Raw genomic sequence first — 20,437 nt, 5'->3', positions numbered from 1 at the left:
GGAGGGCATTGGGTCAAGTGTGCAGGTGGAGTTAATTCCAGTCATGAAGTCGGACAGTTGCATGGGGGTCACAGGGGAGAAGTGGGACAGGGGCTGTGAGGTGAAGGGGGGGAGCCAGGAGGGGAGGTGGGGGGTGCTGATGAGGGTGTCAGATTGCTGTAAATGTTGCTGATTTTGGTTTGGAAAAACGAGAGGAAGGAGTTGCACTGTTCTGTGGTGAAGGACGAGGTGGCGTTGTCACAGGGTTTGAGAAGTTTGCTGATGGTGGAGAACAGACGCTTGGGGTTGCTGGAGCCAGACTGAATGTAGTAGTAATTAGACCGGGCTGCTTTGAGTGCATTACTGTACTGCTGGAGATAGTCTTTGTAGATTTGAAGATGGACTGTTAGTGTGGTTTTCTTGTGTTGGCGTTCAAGTTGACGTTTCCTTGATTTCATTTGGCGGAGTTCGGGGGTATACCAGGGGGCGGAGTGTATGAAAGAGACATTTTTTGTTTTTGTGGGGGCCAGTTCATTGAGACAGAAGGAGAGGGTGCTGTTATAATAGTCCACAAGTTCAGATGGGTTTTCAGAAAGTGTGGGGGGGGGGGGAGACAGACAGACAGACAGACAGACAGACAGACAGACAGACAGACATCTTGCAGGTAATGGAGGCAGTGATTGCTGAAGGTGAGATGGATTTGAGATTTCTGTAGGTTGATCATAAACATGACATGCGCTTGATGGTTAAAGTAGTTTTACAAAGAGATGTAGCCAGTGGAAAAATCTAGTGCTTGGTAATTTTATTTTCCACCAATGTTTTCAGCTACATACCAATGGAAATCTTGGTATCCTATAAACACGAGTAAAATTGCATGTGTTGAGGAAAATGGAAAGTGTTAGATATGGATAAACGATTAAATGTGTACCAAGCTGAATTAGGAAAAAAAGAGTAATAAAACTGATTTAAGTTAAAAGGATAAATATGAAGCCTTTATTTAACTTTTACAATCCTTTCTAATTATTTAACTAACAGTATTATTTATTGTCATGGTTACTTTTTGACTCATCTCGTCATTGTTGGGCTTCATATTGTTATTGACTCCCTTTTGTTTCTGTGACAATGACAAGAGAACAAACACAAAATATATGATTTACTGTAATGAACATTTTATTCCACAGCACTATAAACCATTAATAAAATAACATTGTGATTGGCTCTTACCTTAGTAAGTCTTTTCATTCATATACTTCAGTGTTTGAACATAGGAAGGGATGCAAAAGAAGTGGTCGCCGGTACATTACTTACAGTATATGCCCTCTCAGAGACTTAGTGGTAGTAATGGTTTTTTTGTTGTTGTGAAAATTAAAAGTAGTGCACAGTACAGAACAATCACAACCAGATTCAGAGTATAACAATTGGTGCTTTTCTGCAACAGAAAACAAAACAGTTCCATGCATTAGTTGGTGTGGAAGTCAAATGCAACACACTACTCCCTCCTTGTGGACAGATATATCTTGTGAGAGGTACTGCGCAGCATTAGGGAAATTAACTATGCCAATAACAAAAGTCATCCATTTTTAATATCCGTCTCTACACTGGAGTTATACATTTGGTAGTGCTCCCATAACACTTGTCTGTGCAGAGAAGGGAAAAGGTTTTCAAACAATTTCCTTCAAGAGTGCACATCATTTACTCTTAGTGTCAAGCAGCTGTTCTAATAATAAACTGCATGTCTTATCACACGACTGAGCAATTACTCCGCACTCATGCTGGGTATGGTTTAGAAAAAAAACCAGGATTCAACTGTGTTGGAACATTACTTCTATTAAAAGACTTTGTCTTTTATATTTAGATCAGTTAGTTCTGGTGGATTTCAGACAACTGCTACTACAGACGGATTGAGTGCAGTTTCAGAACAATACAGACAAACATCGTTTTCACACAAAAAGCTCTCAAATCAACTTCAATTAATTCAAGGAATACCCATTTCCAGTGCAGATATATAACATGAAGGGGAAAAAAGAGAAATCACTCAATACAATCAGAAAGAATAAATAATTAAAACAGTATAGTACTGGTTCTTCTCATTTCATCACATCTATTACACATTCATTTTGTTTGGAAGCCACCACACATCTCGGCTGTTGAAAATGGTTTTTAGTTCAATGAGCTACTATGTAGTATAAAAACATTGTCCTGAAATACTACTGGGACCAGCCTTTTGCTCAAGTGCTCACATTCCTGAGAAACAAACAGCTGCTTTCTGTAGTCACATTTGAAGGAGCACGAAGAGTCAGGCCGGCATGTTGTTGCGTTTTGGAGAAAAACGGCATGTACGTTTTTTAACTATTCACTGCGAATATTGACATGTTTTTATGTGGCAGTTGTGTGCAATGGTATTTTATTTAAAAACACTTTAAATCATCAACTATTTGAACACAGACCAACTACAGTATGTGATTGATTTTGAAATCTCCTTCCTCTGATCTCCTGTAATCATGTGTAGAATAAACTTATGATGACCTAGGTTGCATTTCCTGCGTCATCTCCCCCGGATTTACTGTAACTACAACACTGTCAGCCATGGGGAGTTAGGAAAGCTCACAGAATACAAAATGAAGGTATGGTTTGGCACGTCCAGCCTTCATTAGCGAATGAAAATGATTTTCAGCGGGAAGAATAAAAGATGAAGAAGTCGTTATTATTAACTTATTCATCCTTTGGCAGTGGTGAGGTGGCATTCGGCCAAGGCAACACTTCCTAAATAAGCTAAACGCTCAAGTAAATGAGTCAGCCTAAAGGGATAGTTTGAATTTTTGAAATGCTGTTGCAGGAGGTTTTAATCAGTGATCGGCACACCTCTGATCTGGAGAAGCAGACAGGAGTATGATCACCTAAGCAAATCAGTGTACTGCTGTGGATGGGGGGAAGCAGAACAAGTAATATTGTAGCCACCTAAAAGAAAGGCTTCTGTCAGCAAGGTAAAGCATTTAAAATATTCTGAATATAGCATACGCCTAAAGAGATGAAAGTGTCTTTTTTTAGAAATCCAATGTCCCCGATTCACAGCTGTACGTTGCTTAGCTTTTGTGCCGGTAATCTGTCTCTACAAAGTGGTGACGCAATGACTGTCATCTTTTTATGGGTCAGTTCCTCATACAACCCCACTTTAAAAATGACAAACGATCCCTCTGAATCACAGCAGAATATACTGACTGTTAAGTGCAGTACAATTTGGACCGCTCGTAGCTCAAAGAGGCTATTTCACTCCCAACGTATCTTTTTTCTTTTCTTACACTGTACACATTGTTTTGGATATGGCTAGAAATGTGCTCACCGGTGTTTAACAATAACATGCATATTAAGTAAACAAGATAAACAGGATAGTGAGTGATGTACTGGTTTTGGAAGAAGGAGAGAAAGAAAGGAAGGCGCTGCTTTCAAGGTGGATAGAGACAGTAAAATATATCAGGCTCCAGAGAGATCGTGGTGGAAACAGTGCAATTACTGTCAAGAAGGAGTGACGCTCTTGCTGTTGTCACGAGCGAGAGGGGCGGGGCATGTCCAGGCGTGGTAGACCAATAGCAGACTGAGCCCAAACGCCCACGTGCGGACCGGAGACAGTAAGAAGGCCACGGCGCCGTAGGTCTCGAAGAGGAAGTAGCAAGAGTGCGCCTGCCAGGTGAGCAGCAGCAGCATGAGGAGGTGAAACGCCAGAGTCCGCCAGCGGCAGCCCGGCCGCAGGAAGTGGGATCGGAAGGTGTTACCACGGCAACGGTGGTGGAGGCTCCAGCAGAGATAGCAGGTGAGGGGCATGTTGAAGAAAAGCAGCTGGCGGGGAGAGGAAATGAGTCCGGTTAGATGTGATTAGTAGCTTGAAAACCACTGCAGATTTTTTCATAAGAAATACAGCAAGGCAAGGACAGTATATGAACATATGGCTTCAAGTGGGACAAATGTTGACCATGATAAGTAAAGGTTTATGAAGCCTTTTTCCTCTCAACCACTTTTGCTTGAGAACCCTTAAAAAAGGAAGAAATATTTACCCGTGAACTCTCATCACAAGTAGGAGAGAATATGACTTGCTCAAAAAGTGAGTTGATTTTAAAGATGTTTATGGCAGAAGAGTTTTAGTTTTAAATATCTTGTGAGTGGGTAATACATCTTCTGTGGCTTCACCGCTACGGGCAGACACTTAAACATAGGGGTAACCAACCATGTGACCTTTTGATGATTAAAACCATTGATTAAAGTTGCTGGTTGAACTCCATATATCCCCATATTAATATAGACAAAGCAAATCTGTTAAAGGTTTTGCCTATGTACGGACACTAGGGAGATGTAAAAGCGTTATATAAAATGTAAGTTCTTACTTGAACGACTCCAATAACATATGTGAGACTGCCTTCCAGGAAGTGCCCATCGACAAACACCCCGAAGGCGAAGCAGGCACCACTATGGCCATCTATCAGCTCTCCTACGAACCATGGCCCTGGGGGGAGGCAGAAATAACACAGGAGGTATTTATACAGGAACAGATGCAAAATGACAGGAAACCATGCATTTTTAAAGAGCAATGTCTCATAGTCAGTTTGAGTATTAAGTTCAGAGAGATTGTGTATATTTGCTATGAAGCAGCACACTAACAATGAATGAGACAAAGCAGTGGACCCACCTAAGGCTGTACACAGGTTGAATAGCAGCAGAGAGTAGTAGAAGGTGTCCATTGAGCTGACCAGATGGAGAGACATGCATGCTTGAGAGGTCAATCCTGTAGACAAAACAAAAAAATATGAATATACAAAGAACTATTGCTGTTATTCAAATAATTACTGAAATGCACAATATGTCATTTCTGCAGCTAGGGTTTCTCAATCAAAACAAAAACAAGAGACGGAGATTGGTGAAGTTTTGAATAGCATGGTCCTATAGAAGTAGTTTTTTGTTGTTGTCATTGCAGTCAGCTTCTCCCGATTATTGGGTTTTCCTAAGAAGCTAAATGATTGAAACAGGTCTCATCCTCTTCAAACTAAAATAATTGCTGATAAAAACTGGAAAAACCCTTAAATCTTATTCCAGTTAAAATAAAGTTAAAAACTATAAACATCTCAGAAGTTTATTGTAAAAAATGTTGCTTGTAACCGGATAAACAGGCAATCGAATGAAACAACCCAATAGTTTGGTTAAAATGATGGATGTTTCTTGGTTTTAAATGTGTCTGAAACATTTTAGATTAAAGTACGTCTTACAAAATATCAAACATGTCTAGTCATTTTGAGACATTATGTTGCCAATATCTGATTTTAAATCCTGCAGAGTCTGATCGTAGACAACAGGTAACTTCAGTTTTCTGTAATCAAACAAAAATATGAGGATTTGACTAGTATTCAGTGACAGCTCACCTCTCCCAGAAGGAGCAGGCAGGAACCTGAAGGCCAGCAGCACCCCCACATTCAGCAGGATAACGAATATGAAGGCTGCTCGGGCCAGGATGTAGTGGTCTGTGAGGAGGATGAAGGACTGCATGAACCCAAAGCTAGGAGTCAGGTTGCCCTCCAGAGTAAAGTGCTGCTCCCGCACTGACGACCGGCCCGCCGAGTCCTGACACACACACACACAAAGATAAGATAAGCATATTGTTAATTCTAGAAGAACAAGCACGTTAAAAATCTTAGTGCCAAGACAGCAGATCCATATTGTAATTAAAGCGTCAAATTAAATCAAGTCTCTGGACACTTTAAGATAAATGAAAGCTCCACTGACCTCCACTTTAACTCTGATGGTGTGCACTCCAGTGAGGTAGAGAGATGGATCCCACAGCAGAACATAGAGAGGACCTCCAGCAGAGCGGCCCTCCCCCAGAGGTTCCCCATCCACGCTCACATGCACCGCTGTGATTGTGGCCTCCGAGAAAGCCAAGATCCTATTTGGAACCAAGACAATTAAGGGTTAAATATTGAACATTTAAAAAAAGTTCCATTTCTTTCTTGTGCTAAGGTTGCAAAACATGCAATGTGTTACTTAAAGAGGACATATTATGCTGATTTCCAGGTGAATATTTGACTATAGTTTATGAAATAATTGAGACATACAGGGTATAAATATTTGTATCTTTATAACAACAAATCCATTGAAATAAGTGCAGTGGTTCATAAGAAATAGACAAAACGTTTAGAATTGCCTCTTGTCATTTACGTTCTCAGTGTCATTATTGATTTGATTTCTACACATTTTGTTTTTCATATTCTCATGTTTAATTTTTAGGATTTGAGACATTAAACATGTTGTGACCCCTTGTTAAAGAAACTGTTGGAGTACTATTGGATGTGAGAAAATAACTAATAAAGAATAAGTTGAAAGAATTGCCTCTTGTCTCTCAATTTCAACTAGTCCTTTAAAAGAGGATCTAACCCAAATCTTTATAGTGACGAATGGGGACAACGATAATTGAATAAAGTCCAGGAAATAAATCAGAGTGTCGGGGGCAAAAACAAGCAGCTTGTTCTGCAGCTGCAGCACTCTCACTCCATACTGGCCCAATTTCAACAATAGTTGTTCCCATTACTCAGGTGGTGGTAAAAACATGGCAAAAAAGGGTTCGGGGTTAAAAAACACTAAATCTATTATTTCAGCATCCGGACTAAAACCACCAGACTTTGGGACAGTTTTATTCCACAGGCCATAAGACTGTTAAACACCTGAACTAAGTACATCCATAACATTCACCTGTTTGTAACTTACAAATTATGTATCCAGGGTATATGCAGGAATCCTGAAGTCACATGTAAGACCTTTAAGACCTTTTTCAAGACCCTTTTAAGACCCTTTCCACACATTTTAAGACCTCATCGCCACTTTTGAGTTCTAACCGGTGACATTGGCGACACACTTTACCTCACATTGACTATATACAGTATTGATTGTCCTTCCTCCTTATCTTCCAACCATTTGGACGCTAACTTGCATTTCCCCATAACGATGTTGTTTAACAACCGGCGTAAACGGACCTTCGCACTATCAAGCAGTGAGCGTGCGATGTCCTGTTCAGATGACGTCAAATCCAACGGGATGCCATAAATAAACTACACAGAATCACACTACACACCTACGCAATGATTACATTCAGGCAGACTGTAGAATACAACCTCTTTGGACCATTTATATACTTATTGAAAACAAGCTACAAAATGTAATACCTTGGAAAATGTCCTTTAATACTTTTTAATAGCCTTCATTTTCGCTAAATTGATTTATCAACTTTTAATACTTTTTAAGACCCAGCGGAGCCCCTGGTATCACTTGTATACTCTTATGGCACTACTTCTATTCTATTTTATTGTATTAACTTGCACTATTTTATCTGTTTTATTGTGTTGCACTGCCTGGGACCTAAGATGTTCATCTGCATAACTACACTGTAGCTATGTACGAATGACAATAAAAGCCTTGAATCTTGAATCTCCACAGCATGGGTCTATAGGTGTAAGTGGCAGGTGCTCAGTAAACATGTGTGTTGTGTACACTTGTGTAGTACGTGAGAGGCCAGGGAGGGGTTTATGGCTCAGCAAACAGTGATCACACACAGAACAAACACCTGATGTGCGTTGATCTCCGTATTCGGCCCAGCGGCTCCAGTCCGGGGTGCAGGTACTGAGCGTCCTTGGGGTTTGTGATGAGCACGGCTGGCCACTGCTCAAACTTCAGGTCGGAGAAACTTAGCAGGTCGTTGTCAAAGGCCAGAACCCTGTACCTGGAGACAGGCGTGAGACGGGTTAGTGCAGGGTTCAAGTTCAAGACCTTTTTAATTTACTCAAAGTGCAATTTAATACATACTCACAATATGACAATACAAGGGACTACCAGGGCCGATATGGCCTTGAATTATTTAGACACAATTTTTCAGTATTTCCCACAAGTAAAACAATAATTAAAAGGATATATTGCATTCAATGAAATACAAAGTCTAAAATCTATAATACTAATAATATAATATAATATAATACTGTGGGTTTTCTCCGGAAGTTTTTCCTTGTACGATGTGAGGGTCTAAGGACAGAGGGTCTAAGGACAGAGGGTGTCGTATTGTCATACTGATATTCTGTACACACTGTGAAGACCACTGAGACAAATGTAACATTTGTGATATTGGGCTATATAAATAAACTAAATAAACATTGAAATCTAAAATTATAATTTAAATTAAGTAAAGTGTTTGTAACAGCTATTATAGTTTCCTACTGAAACTCAATAAACATTGATTTAACAACTTTTAGCATAATCCACTGTTGTTTTATTATTTAATAGGCATATGATGACGACCTGCGTTCAAATAGGAAATCGTTTGACCAATATGACTACCACAACAGGGAGATGAAAATATTTTAGACTTTTGTCCAATTAATTCAAGACCTTTTAATAATAATAATAGATTACATATGTATAGCACCTTTCAAGGGACCCAAGGCCGCTTTACATGGTGAACAAACAAACAAGATGGTAAAATAATAACTTGTTGTTTTCTTTCGTACCTGCGGTTGTCCATCCAGTCACCCAGCTCCAGCTCCAGGGTGCCTGTGGGGTGTCGGCTGTGGAGGACGGGCATCAGGCCGCCCAGCGTGTGCAGGTGGCCACACAGATACGCTACTGCAGATCTAAACACAAGGATCCCACATGTAAGAATATAAGTAACATTGTCATAATACGCCAACTACTGCTGTAAATATTTTAAAGGTCTCCTATTATACTGTTTTTCATCAATATATTATAACTCTCAGATATATACAAAACATGTCTCTGAAGTGTTTGGCTCCAAACACCAAACAGATCTTTGCAGCATTACCCATAATCCCCTCTGTTTCAGCCCTGTTTCCAAAGTGCTGATTCTCTGTCTGTTACTTTAGATGAAAATAAGGAGCCCCTCCCCACGCCCTCTGAGAGACATTTGGTTAAAAAGAACACAATGGTGCTCTAGGAGGAGATTCAGGTGATAAGGGGGGGGGGATTTAATGGAGTGAACCAGTTGCAAGTCAAACACTGCTCACCTTTAGCTTCATAGTTCTAAGCTTGTGTGTTAACTCAAACCTGTCGGCAGACAATGGGACAATGCACTTGTAAGGAATGTAGCTGGTTCGGCACTAATACCTCATCAAGTCTCTGATTCCTGGAGACGGGGAAACGACAGTTGAGGTGGTGTAGTGGCCAAACCAGATCGACTGGTTGCTCTTCAGACTCTCAGCTCTGAACGTGTCCAGCAGGTCCATTTGAGTCTTTCATAGATTGAGAGAAATACATTAGAATAACTATATATTACTTTACATGTATTATCTGCAGTATACTGTACAAGTGCTGGATTTGTTCCTTTTATAAAGACACATAAGGCACTGTTTATTATAATTTTTAGTAAGTGAATATTGTACATTGTGTCATTTAGTACAACCTTCTAATTTTGAAACATTTTATTTTCCATTTACTTTTTAATGGCCACAGTTCCCTATAGAGGATTATGACCTTAAATCCTTTAAGCCTCCACTAATCCTCTAATGGGTAATAACAGAACGGTTGTTTTAAGTATTCAAAGGTTCTCTGTCTTCTAAAGTTTAGAAAATATTCAGCCAATGTTTATATTCAACAGATTGTGCACTGGAGTTGTACCTGGTTAAGAATACCAAAGAAATTGTACGGCCTCTTGGGTCCCGGAGTCAGAGTGGCGTCCGCACAGACAAAGGAGTAGTTGCCGAAGGGAGTTTTGTGAACATAGTGGAATGAGCCTATTTTCTGATTAGCAGAGTACTTCCTAGAGAACATTGGGAAAAGAAAGTCTATTAGAGCAACAAGGGTGGTTTGGGATGAGCCAGCAGCTTCCACAGAGTGCTGAGAGATCATTTGATGCATTTTTATATTAAATAAATAAATTAGGCTTGCACAGAATTAGGCTTCTTTGTCTGGCAGAGGATGGCCACAACATTAGGAATATTAAGGAGATACAAGATAAATCAGCATTAACAGAAGCAGCCAATGTCACATAAAACATAATTTGTGTCAGAAGAAAGGAGAGTCAGTGTCTCTTTCTGCCGAGTGTGCTTCTATTTCAGTCCTCAGGAAACTCAGACAGCTCGCATTATTGTCAAAAATGGGTCTGCAACTGCAACTACTCCGGTTTCAGAGGCATTGAAGTTACTACGCTCTCTGATCGACTTCACATTTAGCTCGCTAATATAGGACATGGAGGAGTAGACTGTAACAGTATATAAATCAGGTGTTTACTGTGTATCATACTGACCGGTAATAATTGTTGACGCTGTCCAATGACATTATATTGAAGGCATCTGTCAGAAGAAATGAAATGATGGTGAGGTTTAACAAAATGTAAGCTATAAAAGACAACCATTTCATAATTTGCTTGCTAAACACCAGCATGTCTAATGAAGAAAGTCTATGATTCTGATTTCCTCATTTGATATCAAACTGGATAAACATAGAACCCACTAACAGACACAATAACAGGACACATATCTACCACTGCGATCAATAAGAGGAGATTTGGTGGTCACAGAAACTTCAGATCCAATAACTAGCTTTCTTTTCTTTCAAAATCTACAAAGTTAAGATATTTTCTTTCCGATCTAATAGCTTGCGATCCAATAAAAGAGGGGAAAGAGGCAGTGAAGAGGAGGGGTAGCATGACCACCGCAGTTAATGGATTCTTCAGAAAATCTTAATTGTACTCTGGGATGTTTCCATGGCACCAGTGAGTTTGCAGAGAACATTAAAAGATGAAGAAAGTGCTGCGGTTAATCACCATGATTTCCTCGGATGTCTATCCACCTCGTGCGCTCCATCACACGAGACCTCTTCAGGATGTTGTGGTAGGCCTGCCACTCCACCTCGTGCTGGAGTGAACCCACCTTACTCTCCGTTTTAGCATCTGTCAAATCCCCTGTGAGAGCGAAGAAGATACATGAGAGAAACAACATGGCTGCTGCTTCATTAAAACACTTTCCAAGCTACTTTGATTGAAGTTGGAAGGGTACTCTCTGTTTCAATGTGTATGAGATGATTCACAATGAATAAAAATCAGCTGGAAAGGGAAGGTGCCATACCAAATATGTGTACTATGAATACATCTACATCTTTATTGTTGGTTTGAAATCAGAGGAGGAAATCTTTATCATGGAGAAAAATGGATGAGTGTCAAGGAGAAGTGTCCAATAGAGGAGTTGAATTTTCTGATGTACCAAACTAGAAATAATAAATGTTATTTAAAGAGTCTGAACCGTTTTTTGTGTGTTTAAGTAGTGTTTCCAGTTAGGTCAGAGCTATAGAATATGAATTCATCCATCTTTGATCACTACATCTTAGCCCTTTGTAACCTCAGGTGTTCATAAACTAAAGTTCAATAACACTATAATTAAAATACTGAAATGTGAAACTATCGGTTGTCTCATAATTATTGGCAAAGAGGAGAAGTAAAAATATTCATCCCCTTTTCCTTCTTAATTGTACTGTTTATAGAGTGCCACAGTGACGCATCCTAAAACCCGGAAGTAAGTTAGCATTTTTACCACTTCCGGTTCCTTCGACAAAAAGCAATGGGATTTCTCCATAGGGTTTTGGAAAATAGCTGGAAATAAGGTCTGTGGTTGAGACACATTGAAGAGACGGATCACGTTTTGTTCTACGACATTAAATACATCAGCAGTGACCCCACTGGTGATTTTTGACGAGTTTACGTGTCTGAAAAACGATGGTTGTTAACATGTGGCTGAATAGGACTACAGAAGTTGTCCAGGCCGTTTTACGTCATTACACCGAACACGTAAACACTCCCGCTAGGGCTGAACGATATACCGTGTCATGGCGATAACCGCGGTATGCGCATGCGCGGTATTCACACCGCAGGGACGTGCGGTTTTATAACATTACATTACATTGCATTTGGCTGACGCTTTTATCCAAAGCGACTTACAATAAGTACATTCGACCAGGAAGACACAACCTTGAAGAAAACAGAATCATATAAGTACATCAGGTTTCATAGAGCCAAACATTTCAAGTGCTACTCAACTGGCTTTAGGTAAGCCAGTCCTTTATTAGTATAAAAGTGCTTCGTTAATAGTTCTAACGCTCGAAGTGGAGTCGAAAGAGATGAGTTTTCAGTTTGCGCCGGAAGATGTGCAAGCTATCTGCCGTCCTGATGTCAATGGGGAGCTCATTCCACCATCTTGGAGCCAGGACAGCAAACCCACGTGTTTTCGCCGATGGGAACTTGGGTCCCCCTCGCAGCGAGGGCGCAACGAGTCGTTTGGCTGATGCAGAGCGTAGTGCACGCGCTGGGGTGTACGGTTTTAACCATGTCCTGGATGTAGGAAGGGCCAGATCCATTCGCAGCATTGGTAAGCAAGTACCAGTGTCTTGAAGTGGATTCTAGCAGTTACCGGAAGCCAGTGAAGGGAGCCGAGGAGCGGAGTGGTGTGGGAGAATTTAGGAAGGTTGAAGACCAGACGAGCCGCTGCATTCTGGATGAGCTGCAGAGGTCGGATGGCACATGCAGGTAGACCAGCCAGGAGGGAGTTGCAGTAGTCTAGGCGTGAGATGACGAGAGCCTGGACCAGAACCCGAGTCGCTTTCTGAGTCAGCTGGGGACGTATCTTCCTGATGTTGTAAAGCGTGTATCTGCAGCAACGGGTTGTAGCAGCAATGTTTGCAGTGAAGGACAGGTTGTTATCTAGGGTCACACCCAGATTCCTTGCAGTCTGAGTCGGGGAAACAACTGAGGTGCCGATGTTGATTGTTAGGTCAAGAGTGGGACAATCTTTTCCCGGGAGGAAGAGCAGCTCAGTCTTGTCAAGGTTGAGCTTGAGGTGGTGAGCAGACATCCACTGAGAGATGTCAGCTAGACAAGCAGAGATGCGTGCAACGACCTGGGTCTCTGAGCGGGGAAAGGACAGAATTAATTGGGTGTCATCAGCGTAGCAGTGGTAAGAAAAACCATGCGGGCTAATGACTGATCCGAGCGAGTTTGTGTACAGGGAGAAGAGGAGGGGACCAAGAACAGAGCCCTGAGGGACCCCCGTAGTTATAACGCACTTTAGCACAGAATTCAAAATAAAGATACCCTTATTACTTATCGAAACTGCACATACAATATATCCGATTAAAGCTGAGACTCCACATATTATTTAAGTATAGTATCTAAGCGATCCGATCTCGCAACAGGGGAAGCAAACACAGACATCACAATACGTACCTTTTACGGAGCTTTTACGGGAGATCGTCTCACCGTAGCTGTCAATCTGATCAAAAGACGTGTTCAATGGCATTAAAACGAGAAAGAAAAAACGCGGCTGAATCGGTTGATCCATAGGTTGATAATGTATCTGTGGCTTTGAAGCAATTGTTTATAATCGGGGCTGCACATAACTGGTGCGCATGCGCACCTCCGCCAAAAAAAGAGCACCGGGTCATTTGAAACAAAGCGCATTTGCGTACCAACATTGAGAGGGAGAGAGAGAAGAGAAAAGAGAAAATAGAGGAGAGAGGAGAGATGAGAGAGAGAGAAAGATATTTGCGAGTTGCATATGAACCATGATATGAACTCAGGGCCGGCCCGTAGCTCTGGCTAGATGTTCGCCTAGGGCGCCAGATCTGGGGAGGTGCTGCGCTGGCAGTTCTGGGAGAGAACATTTTTTTTTGACCGTTGGTGCTCATCCTAATTTTCGGCCTTGATGTAACAATATTCACAATGAAGTAAATGTAACACCCTTTTCACCCCGGTTCCACCTTTCATTTGCCCTGTACGATGGGCGCTGTAAGTGATGAAAATGGGGGATGTTGGCTTATCTGGCGCCCGCAGCTCACAGACAAAAAGCGAGTGAGCGAGGGAGAGAGGGAGGGTGGTACCAGCGCTGTTGTTATTATAATCTGGTGCCGTGCTAGCTGCTCTAACGGAGATAAGAAGAAGATGTTTCTACAATAATGTGGAGGGAGAGTCCTCTCCAGTCAGACTGAGAGGCTGATAAGTTAACTACAGCTCAGTGAGGTAAAGGACTCTTATGGCGCATTTCCACTGCAGCGGGGTAGCCCCGTTTAAGCGTCCCTAAGCGTCCTCGCTCTGGCCTCGGGCTGCCTCGCTGGCCGGCCCAGGCCGTGGCGCATTTCCATTACAGTTTAGGACCTGGGGTAGCAACGCAGTGTAGGCGGGGCGATCGGCTTTGTTTTTGTTCACATTTCGAGTTGTTCCGTCGAGCTCCCGCTGGATTTGATCATCCCCAATGAGATGTAGGAACGTCGTCACCTCCTCGGTCGACCACGATGTGCTTTTCTTAGAAGTAGCCATTTTTGTAGCTCCTCCGTTTACAAAATGCTGTGTATAAAAATGCTGCAAGCTTGCTTCTAGATATATATGCGACGCTAGGGATGAACTCGCGCGCAATCTTGTGACGATTCTCTCTGACCAATCAGCAGTCGAGAGTGTTGACGTCACTAGTTCAGCCCTGGCCCTGGTCTGATAGAACCACGATTTTATGAGGCCGGAAAAAGAGGGAAAAAGTACCCGCTGGCCGGTACTAGGCTATATGGAAACGCCACCAAAAACCGGCCTGGCCGCTTGAGGACGGTTAAGGACGCTTAAACGGGGCTACCCGCTGCAGTGGAAACGCGCCATAAGTCTAAGTTCAAACGGTTTGGTCACAATTTATGTAAACACATATTTCCAAGGCACTCCTTTGTAATTATTGGGATAAACAGGTTTTAAATCATTCCAATGTATACTATAGGACAGTAACCAAAAATATCCTTTAAAACTGGAGAGATACAAAAAAAATGTATACATAAATAAATGTTAAGGTAAAATAAGATTTGAATGAACAACACAAATAAAATAAGTTACATTAATTTGTTATTGGCTATGGTAGGCTATTGGTTATGTTCACATACTTATTTGATTACATCCACTTGTCTAAGATGACAACAGAGACTTTCGACCCAAAACTAGCTGTTGACTTGTGGATGCAAGCAGCTAATCGCAGACTCAACCAGAGAGAAAGTAGTAGGCCTACATCATCAGCTACCATGTCTGACAGAGAGGAAGACAGTGAGGAGAACAGTCAGGAGGGTAGTGATGACAGCTTGTAGGATTACTGGTCGTGCTAATGTTGTCTTGTGTTCACCTCTGCATGTGTGTTCTGTGTTCACCCTCTGCATGTGTGTTCTGTGTTCACCTCTGCACGTGTGTTCAGTGCCGTGTGTCTGGCAAATAAAGTCAAGACCCCCTCAAAAGTTACGGTTTATTTCATTTTAAGGATGAGCACCAAGCAACATCTCCAGGTGCTCCTTTGAGAACCAGGGCAAAAAAGTTATGTGCACCCCTGTTTATAATCCATAATTCCATTTTTATGTAAAAATCGGAGCACAAAAGTTAGCTGCTAATGGTAGCCAGCTTCCGGTTTTGGCTACGCGTCACTCTCACTCCTTATTTGTTCATGTGTTGGTGTGTGTACCATTAGCAGCTAACTTTTGCTCTGCGATATTTACATAAAAATGGAATTATGGATTATAAATTAAATAATTTTTTTATACAGAGACGTTAAAAACCTATGGATTAACCGATTCAGCCGCGTTTTTTCTTTCTCGTTTTAATGCCATTGAACACGTCTTTTGATCAGATTGACAGCTACGGTGAGACATCTCCCCTAGAAGCTACGTAAAGGTACGTGTTGTGATGTCTGTGTTTGCTTCCCCTGTCCGAGTTCAGATCACTCAGTGATGATATTATATACCTAAATAATCTGTGGAACCTCAGCTTTAATCGGATATCTTGTAAGTGCAGCTACGATAAGTAATAATAAGGGTACTTTTATCTTGAGTTCTGTGCCAAAGTGCGTTAGCATTTTCCCCTCAGGGGTCATTTAGATGCTTCTTATGAGACTTGTGTTTTGTTTTGGTAAAAATGGTTTGTATTGTCAGTTAGCTGAGATTATTTCCGTTAATCTGGTATAACACATTAATAGGTTCTTAAATATTACGATTCCCTGAGACACTGTCGTGAAACATTTTTTTAAAGTACCCGCTGGGACTTTGGGGCTTAACAGGTTAAAAAAAACCGCAATAAATACCGCAGGGGGGGGGGGGGGAATCGCGATGTCAGTTTTTTTCAATACCGTGCAGCCCTAACTCCCGCTAAATTTGTTTGCCCCCGTGTTCTGCTTGAAAGCAAGTACCTGCCTCCTGCTAACTGTTCAAACAAACACTTCAACTTTTACCATTTAGAATCTGTATGTTTGAATATGGATCTTAAGTTGGCGTGACGTTGAAGCAGCGACCCTGCTGTAGTTCCTTTATAGCATAACGTTAGCATTTTGCTCCTGGCGACTAGATTTATGATTCGAAAATTATAAAAGTAGACATGTCATGTGGACGTTCTCCGGCTGAACAAAACGTGATCCATCTCTTAAATGTGTGTCAACCACAGACCTTATTTCCAGCTATTTTCCAAAATCCTATGGAGAAATTGCATTACTTTTTTGTCTAAGGAACCGGAAGGAGTTTACTTCCGGGTTTTAGGACGCGTCACTGTGGCACTCTATAGTCTCAAACTAGCATCGTTTAAAATGGAGTGATTACTGTACCTGTTGCGAGCACTAGATCAGGCTTGATCACTTCAATTGTTTCAGTGCAGAACTTTTCAAAGTCAGGAATGCGTCTTGGGTCGTGAAATCTGCTTATGTGAATGTCGGAAACCTTGAACCAGACAAAAAACACGACAATATAATGAGAATCTGTATGTTATTTGATATTAAGCTGAAACTGAATCTTTTGCTTTGTGACTGACAAAACAAGACATTAAAAGACAACACCTTGGACTTAACTAACAGGGATGGACATTCTTAAAGTCTATTTCATTTTCCGAAATGTTAAAGAAAAAATAAGGATTGATCAATTAATTTAAAAAAATACGCTGCAGATTTACCAATTATATAAATATGTAGTTGTTGTAGCCCTTCTACTAATTGACAGACAAATTCACAAATGGGCCACTTTACATAATGAACACATTGAAAATGTACCAATGGGCAATGTAACAATTGTTCTTTTAGTTATTAAAGATATTGAATGACTGTTACTTGGATATTTTTGTACCCCTGTATGATTGCTATTTTTAACTCAAGTAAAACACAAAAGGTGACATTTGACTACAACTTACTGTGTTGCTGAAGCACATTTTTAACCTGACAAAGACACACTTCTGTGGTCAGTGACCTCTTTCTGTCAATCATTCAGAGAGGGTTCAGAGTGTGACCTACCACAGCTAGCTTCCTATGACAACACTGCTGAGCCAAAGGAAGCCAGGTGTTAGACAAGTAAGACTATAATATTAAAAACAGGAGATATGGTTGAATTGTAAGGGGATTTAACTCCATTTATGGTAAATGACCAACAGGTTGAAGAAGTTCTCAGATCATGTACTTCACTAAAAGAAGAAGTACCAGTTACAACTTAATGTCCTGTATTCAAAATGTTACTCAAGTAAAAGTATGCAGATTGGCCCAGTTCAAAAATAATACACATCATAGGTTTGGAAATTATTGAAGCATTAAGGGGTTTATCAAAGCACATAAAAGGTGCTACTTTTAATGATTTTGTGTACTGCAGGATAGCTTTGGAAATGTACTCTTGGTGTAACTAAGGTCTTATTTGAAGGGTTGATTATATTTCATACCATTAATCCAAATCTGCAAAGTAAATAATAAATAAATGTAGTGAAGTACAAATATGATTAAACTCTCAACTGTATTGGAGTAGAAGTACAAAGTAGCAAGTCAAGTACAAGTCTCTGAACATTGTTAAGTAAAGTACTTGAGTACACGTACTTAGTTACTTTACATCACGGAACAGATATATGGCTGAATTGGGAGGCTTTAATTCATTGTATGGTAAATGACCAACGACTAAATAAAGCTCGTTAGCGAGACACAGAATAAATCCCACCTGTATAAACCAGAAAATATTGCTCAACTCGCCGTCGGGAAATGGTGGAGAGCTCCCGGGATGTTCCTCTCCATCCCCGGCAGTCGGGTGCTGGATGCTCCGCTTCGGGTGCCATGCCGTGTCGTAGCTGTCCAGCATCCAGGAGGTGATGCACGCCATGGCCAGCCCGAGAACCACCAGCGCGGCGAACAGCTTCAGCATCCTCCTGGAGAGAGGCCGTCTGTCCCGGGCAGAAATACAGCTAGCTACTGGTGGGAAACAGCTACACGAATCACCAGGCTAACATTAACTACGGATACTGTGAGGCATTTAGCTACATAGCTACGATGTCAGACCGTCTCTGTCGCTGCCATCGCGGCCCCGGGAGATGCATGGAGGTGCGGGGGGGTTTATCCACGGCTCTCCGCTCAGCTGGAGGAGGAGGAGGAGGAGGAGGAGGAGGAGGAAGCGGGTTAGCTGACTGCTAGCTGCCTACCAGCTGCCGACAGACAGACCCGTGGATGTGAAAACGTCACCAACTGAATGTTGGCAGGAAGAGCACCCACTCTGAGAGAAAAATGAGGATATAGAGCTCCCACTCTGACAACGTTTTCTGGGAACCGTAACCAACCGGTTTTTTCTTCTTTGGTGTTTATTAACAGTTGGCAAATCAGTCTGAAAGTGCTATAACGCCACCAACTGGTGTTGAGCGTACAACAAAACCATAGACTATAAATCAGAGGTGTCCAAACTTTTTTCACCGAGGGCCACATACAGAAAAATATACGAAGGGCTGGGCCACTCATAAGTTCAGTTATAAATTAGCAAAATCAATCAAATGTAGGTAAATTATGCATGTGAGTGTTGGCAGCTCGTCCATTAAAACAGAAGCCTCAGATTGATTATAATAAGGAGAAATAGGAAGGGTGTATTTCAAGCTTGTTATGTAAATAAGTCATTGGGCTTTTTTTCTTATATGTTAGAAAATGTTTCCAACTTTAATTGACTGAATTTATTGGAAAAGTGGTCTTATTAACACATGAATACTACTGGGTAATATATATTTACATTTATAGTTAAGAAGTACAATATAAGACAATCACAAGTTTCATTTGTGGGCCATATTCCATTGTAGGCCTACTTTTTTAATTCGCTGAGGGCCGATTCAAAATGTAGTTTGGACACCCCTGCTATAAATACAACAAAACACTATGCAGGAATACAAACTTTACATTTCATCAACTATACTTTTAAAAACTGAATAATGTCCCACTATTTGCTGCCTTTGTTTCCCCAGGAGCAGTGGTGGGAGAAGTGTTCAGGTCTTGTACTTAACTAAAAGTAGAAAGTGTAGGAATACTCTGATACAAAAGTCCTGCATTGCAAATGTTACTCAAGTAAAAGTTCAAAAGTATTGGCATCTAAATATACTTAAAGTAACAAAAGTAAAAGTACTTATTATGCAGTGTAGGGGAGTAGAAGTATACAGTAAGTAACATAACATGGACATACTCCAGTAAAGTACCTCAAAATACTACATAAGTACAGTACAGTATATGTACTTAGTTGAAGGTCGATAACAACTAAATGTGTTTATTTTAAAAACGAAATAATGTCACAATATGTGCGGCCTGCCTTGGAGACCTCACAATGAAAGGTTATGCAGGCTTTCCCTATTGACTATATGATTTCTTTTGAGAGGTGATAGTCTCTGGAGCAGTATGTGTTTGACTGTTTCTGCTTTGCAACAGTGGGTGCATTTACCAGTATAATTTCATATAATGAGTGCTTGAGATCTGTATCACTATACCCTCATGTGAGTAATAATGTTTTCCTCCCCCTTGTTTCTTCCTGCAATTGCAATTTCGAGGAGTTATGGGAATGATAATATAATCCAACCTTTGGGAGGGGTTCAAATCAATTTCCTGTAATGTCAATATATTGATGCTAATGGAAAGTGGTGAGATTGGTTACATGTTACTAGTTTGTAAACTTTGCAAAACAAAGCTGAACCAGGTTTGAAAACCTATATACAAATGGTTAAATAGTTGTATCTATTAAAACAGCTGTGTTAAATGACGTCTGCTGTAAGTGCAAAAACATCAATAAGGAAAGGAATTATTTTTAATTGTATTGGAAAATAAAATAAACTGGATGAAATGTTGTCAGAGCTTTGTCAGATACATATATGAGTTAATGTCGCCTTCTAGTGGTGGTTTTTTTAGTTTTTTTTAACCTTTATAAATTAACAGATAATTAAGACGTTTTTTATTAAAACACAGATTTATTTTTCTGTTTTAATTTGATGTCAATATTGAGTAGCTCCAACAACTATTATAAGGTTGCTCTTATGAGACAGACAAGATATTTAGATAAATATACAAACATTTCTAGAAGTACATACAGATTCACATTTTCCAATTATGAAAGCTAAACACAATGATTATCCAATCATAAATGTTAAATGTAGGCTCTTACAATCTTCTTTATT

The 20,437-nt window shown here is 40.7% G+C and overlaps 1 protein-coding gene across 2 annotated transcripts; it reads right to left on the bottom strand.

Annotated features, from left to right (window-relative positions):
* Positions 1-1,126: 1,126 nt before the first annotated feature.
* Positions 1,127-18,559, bottom strand: tmem62 (transmembrane protein 62). Of its 2 annotated transcripts, none has more exons than XM_034235374.1 (13): positions 17,968-18,559; positions 16,608-16,719; positions 10,781-10,918; positions 10,262-10,307; positions 9,634-9,775; positions 9,124-9,248; positions 8,511-8,633; positions 7,577-7,732; positions 5,746-5,905; positions 5,385-5,583; positions 4,658-4,753; positions 4,356-4,474; positions 1,127-3,813 (listed from the first exon to the last, which is right to left on the bottom strand). In XM_034235374.1, the coding sequence occupies exons 1-13, from the start codon at positions 18,166-18,168 to the stop codon at positions 3,493-3,495; spliced, it is 1,938 nt and encodes a 645-aa protein (XP_034091265.1). In that variant the 5' UTR covers positions 18,169-18,559; the 3' UTR covers positions 1,127-3,492. The 2 variants fall into 2 exon arrangements, with proteins under 2 accessions (XP_034091265.1, XP_034091266.1); XM_034235375.1 differs by having other exon boundaries at positions 18,000-18,558.
* Between the last annotated feature and the right edge of the window lie 1,878 nt (positions 18,560-20,437).

This window comes from Gymnodraco acuticeps, unplaced genomic scaffold (assembly GCF_902827175.1).
Source record: "Gymnodraco acuticeps unplaced genomic scaffold, fGymAcu1.1, whole genome shotgun sequence".
Classification (NCBI taxonomy): domain Eukaryota; kingdom Metazoa; phylum Chordata; class Actinopteri; order Perciformes; family Bathydraconidae; genus Gymnodraco; species Gymnodraco acuticeps.
The sequence above is the reverse complement of the archived record's forward strand: the minus strand, read 5'-3'. Positions and strand labels throughout refer to the sequence as shown.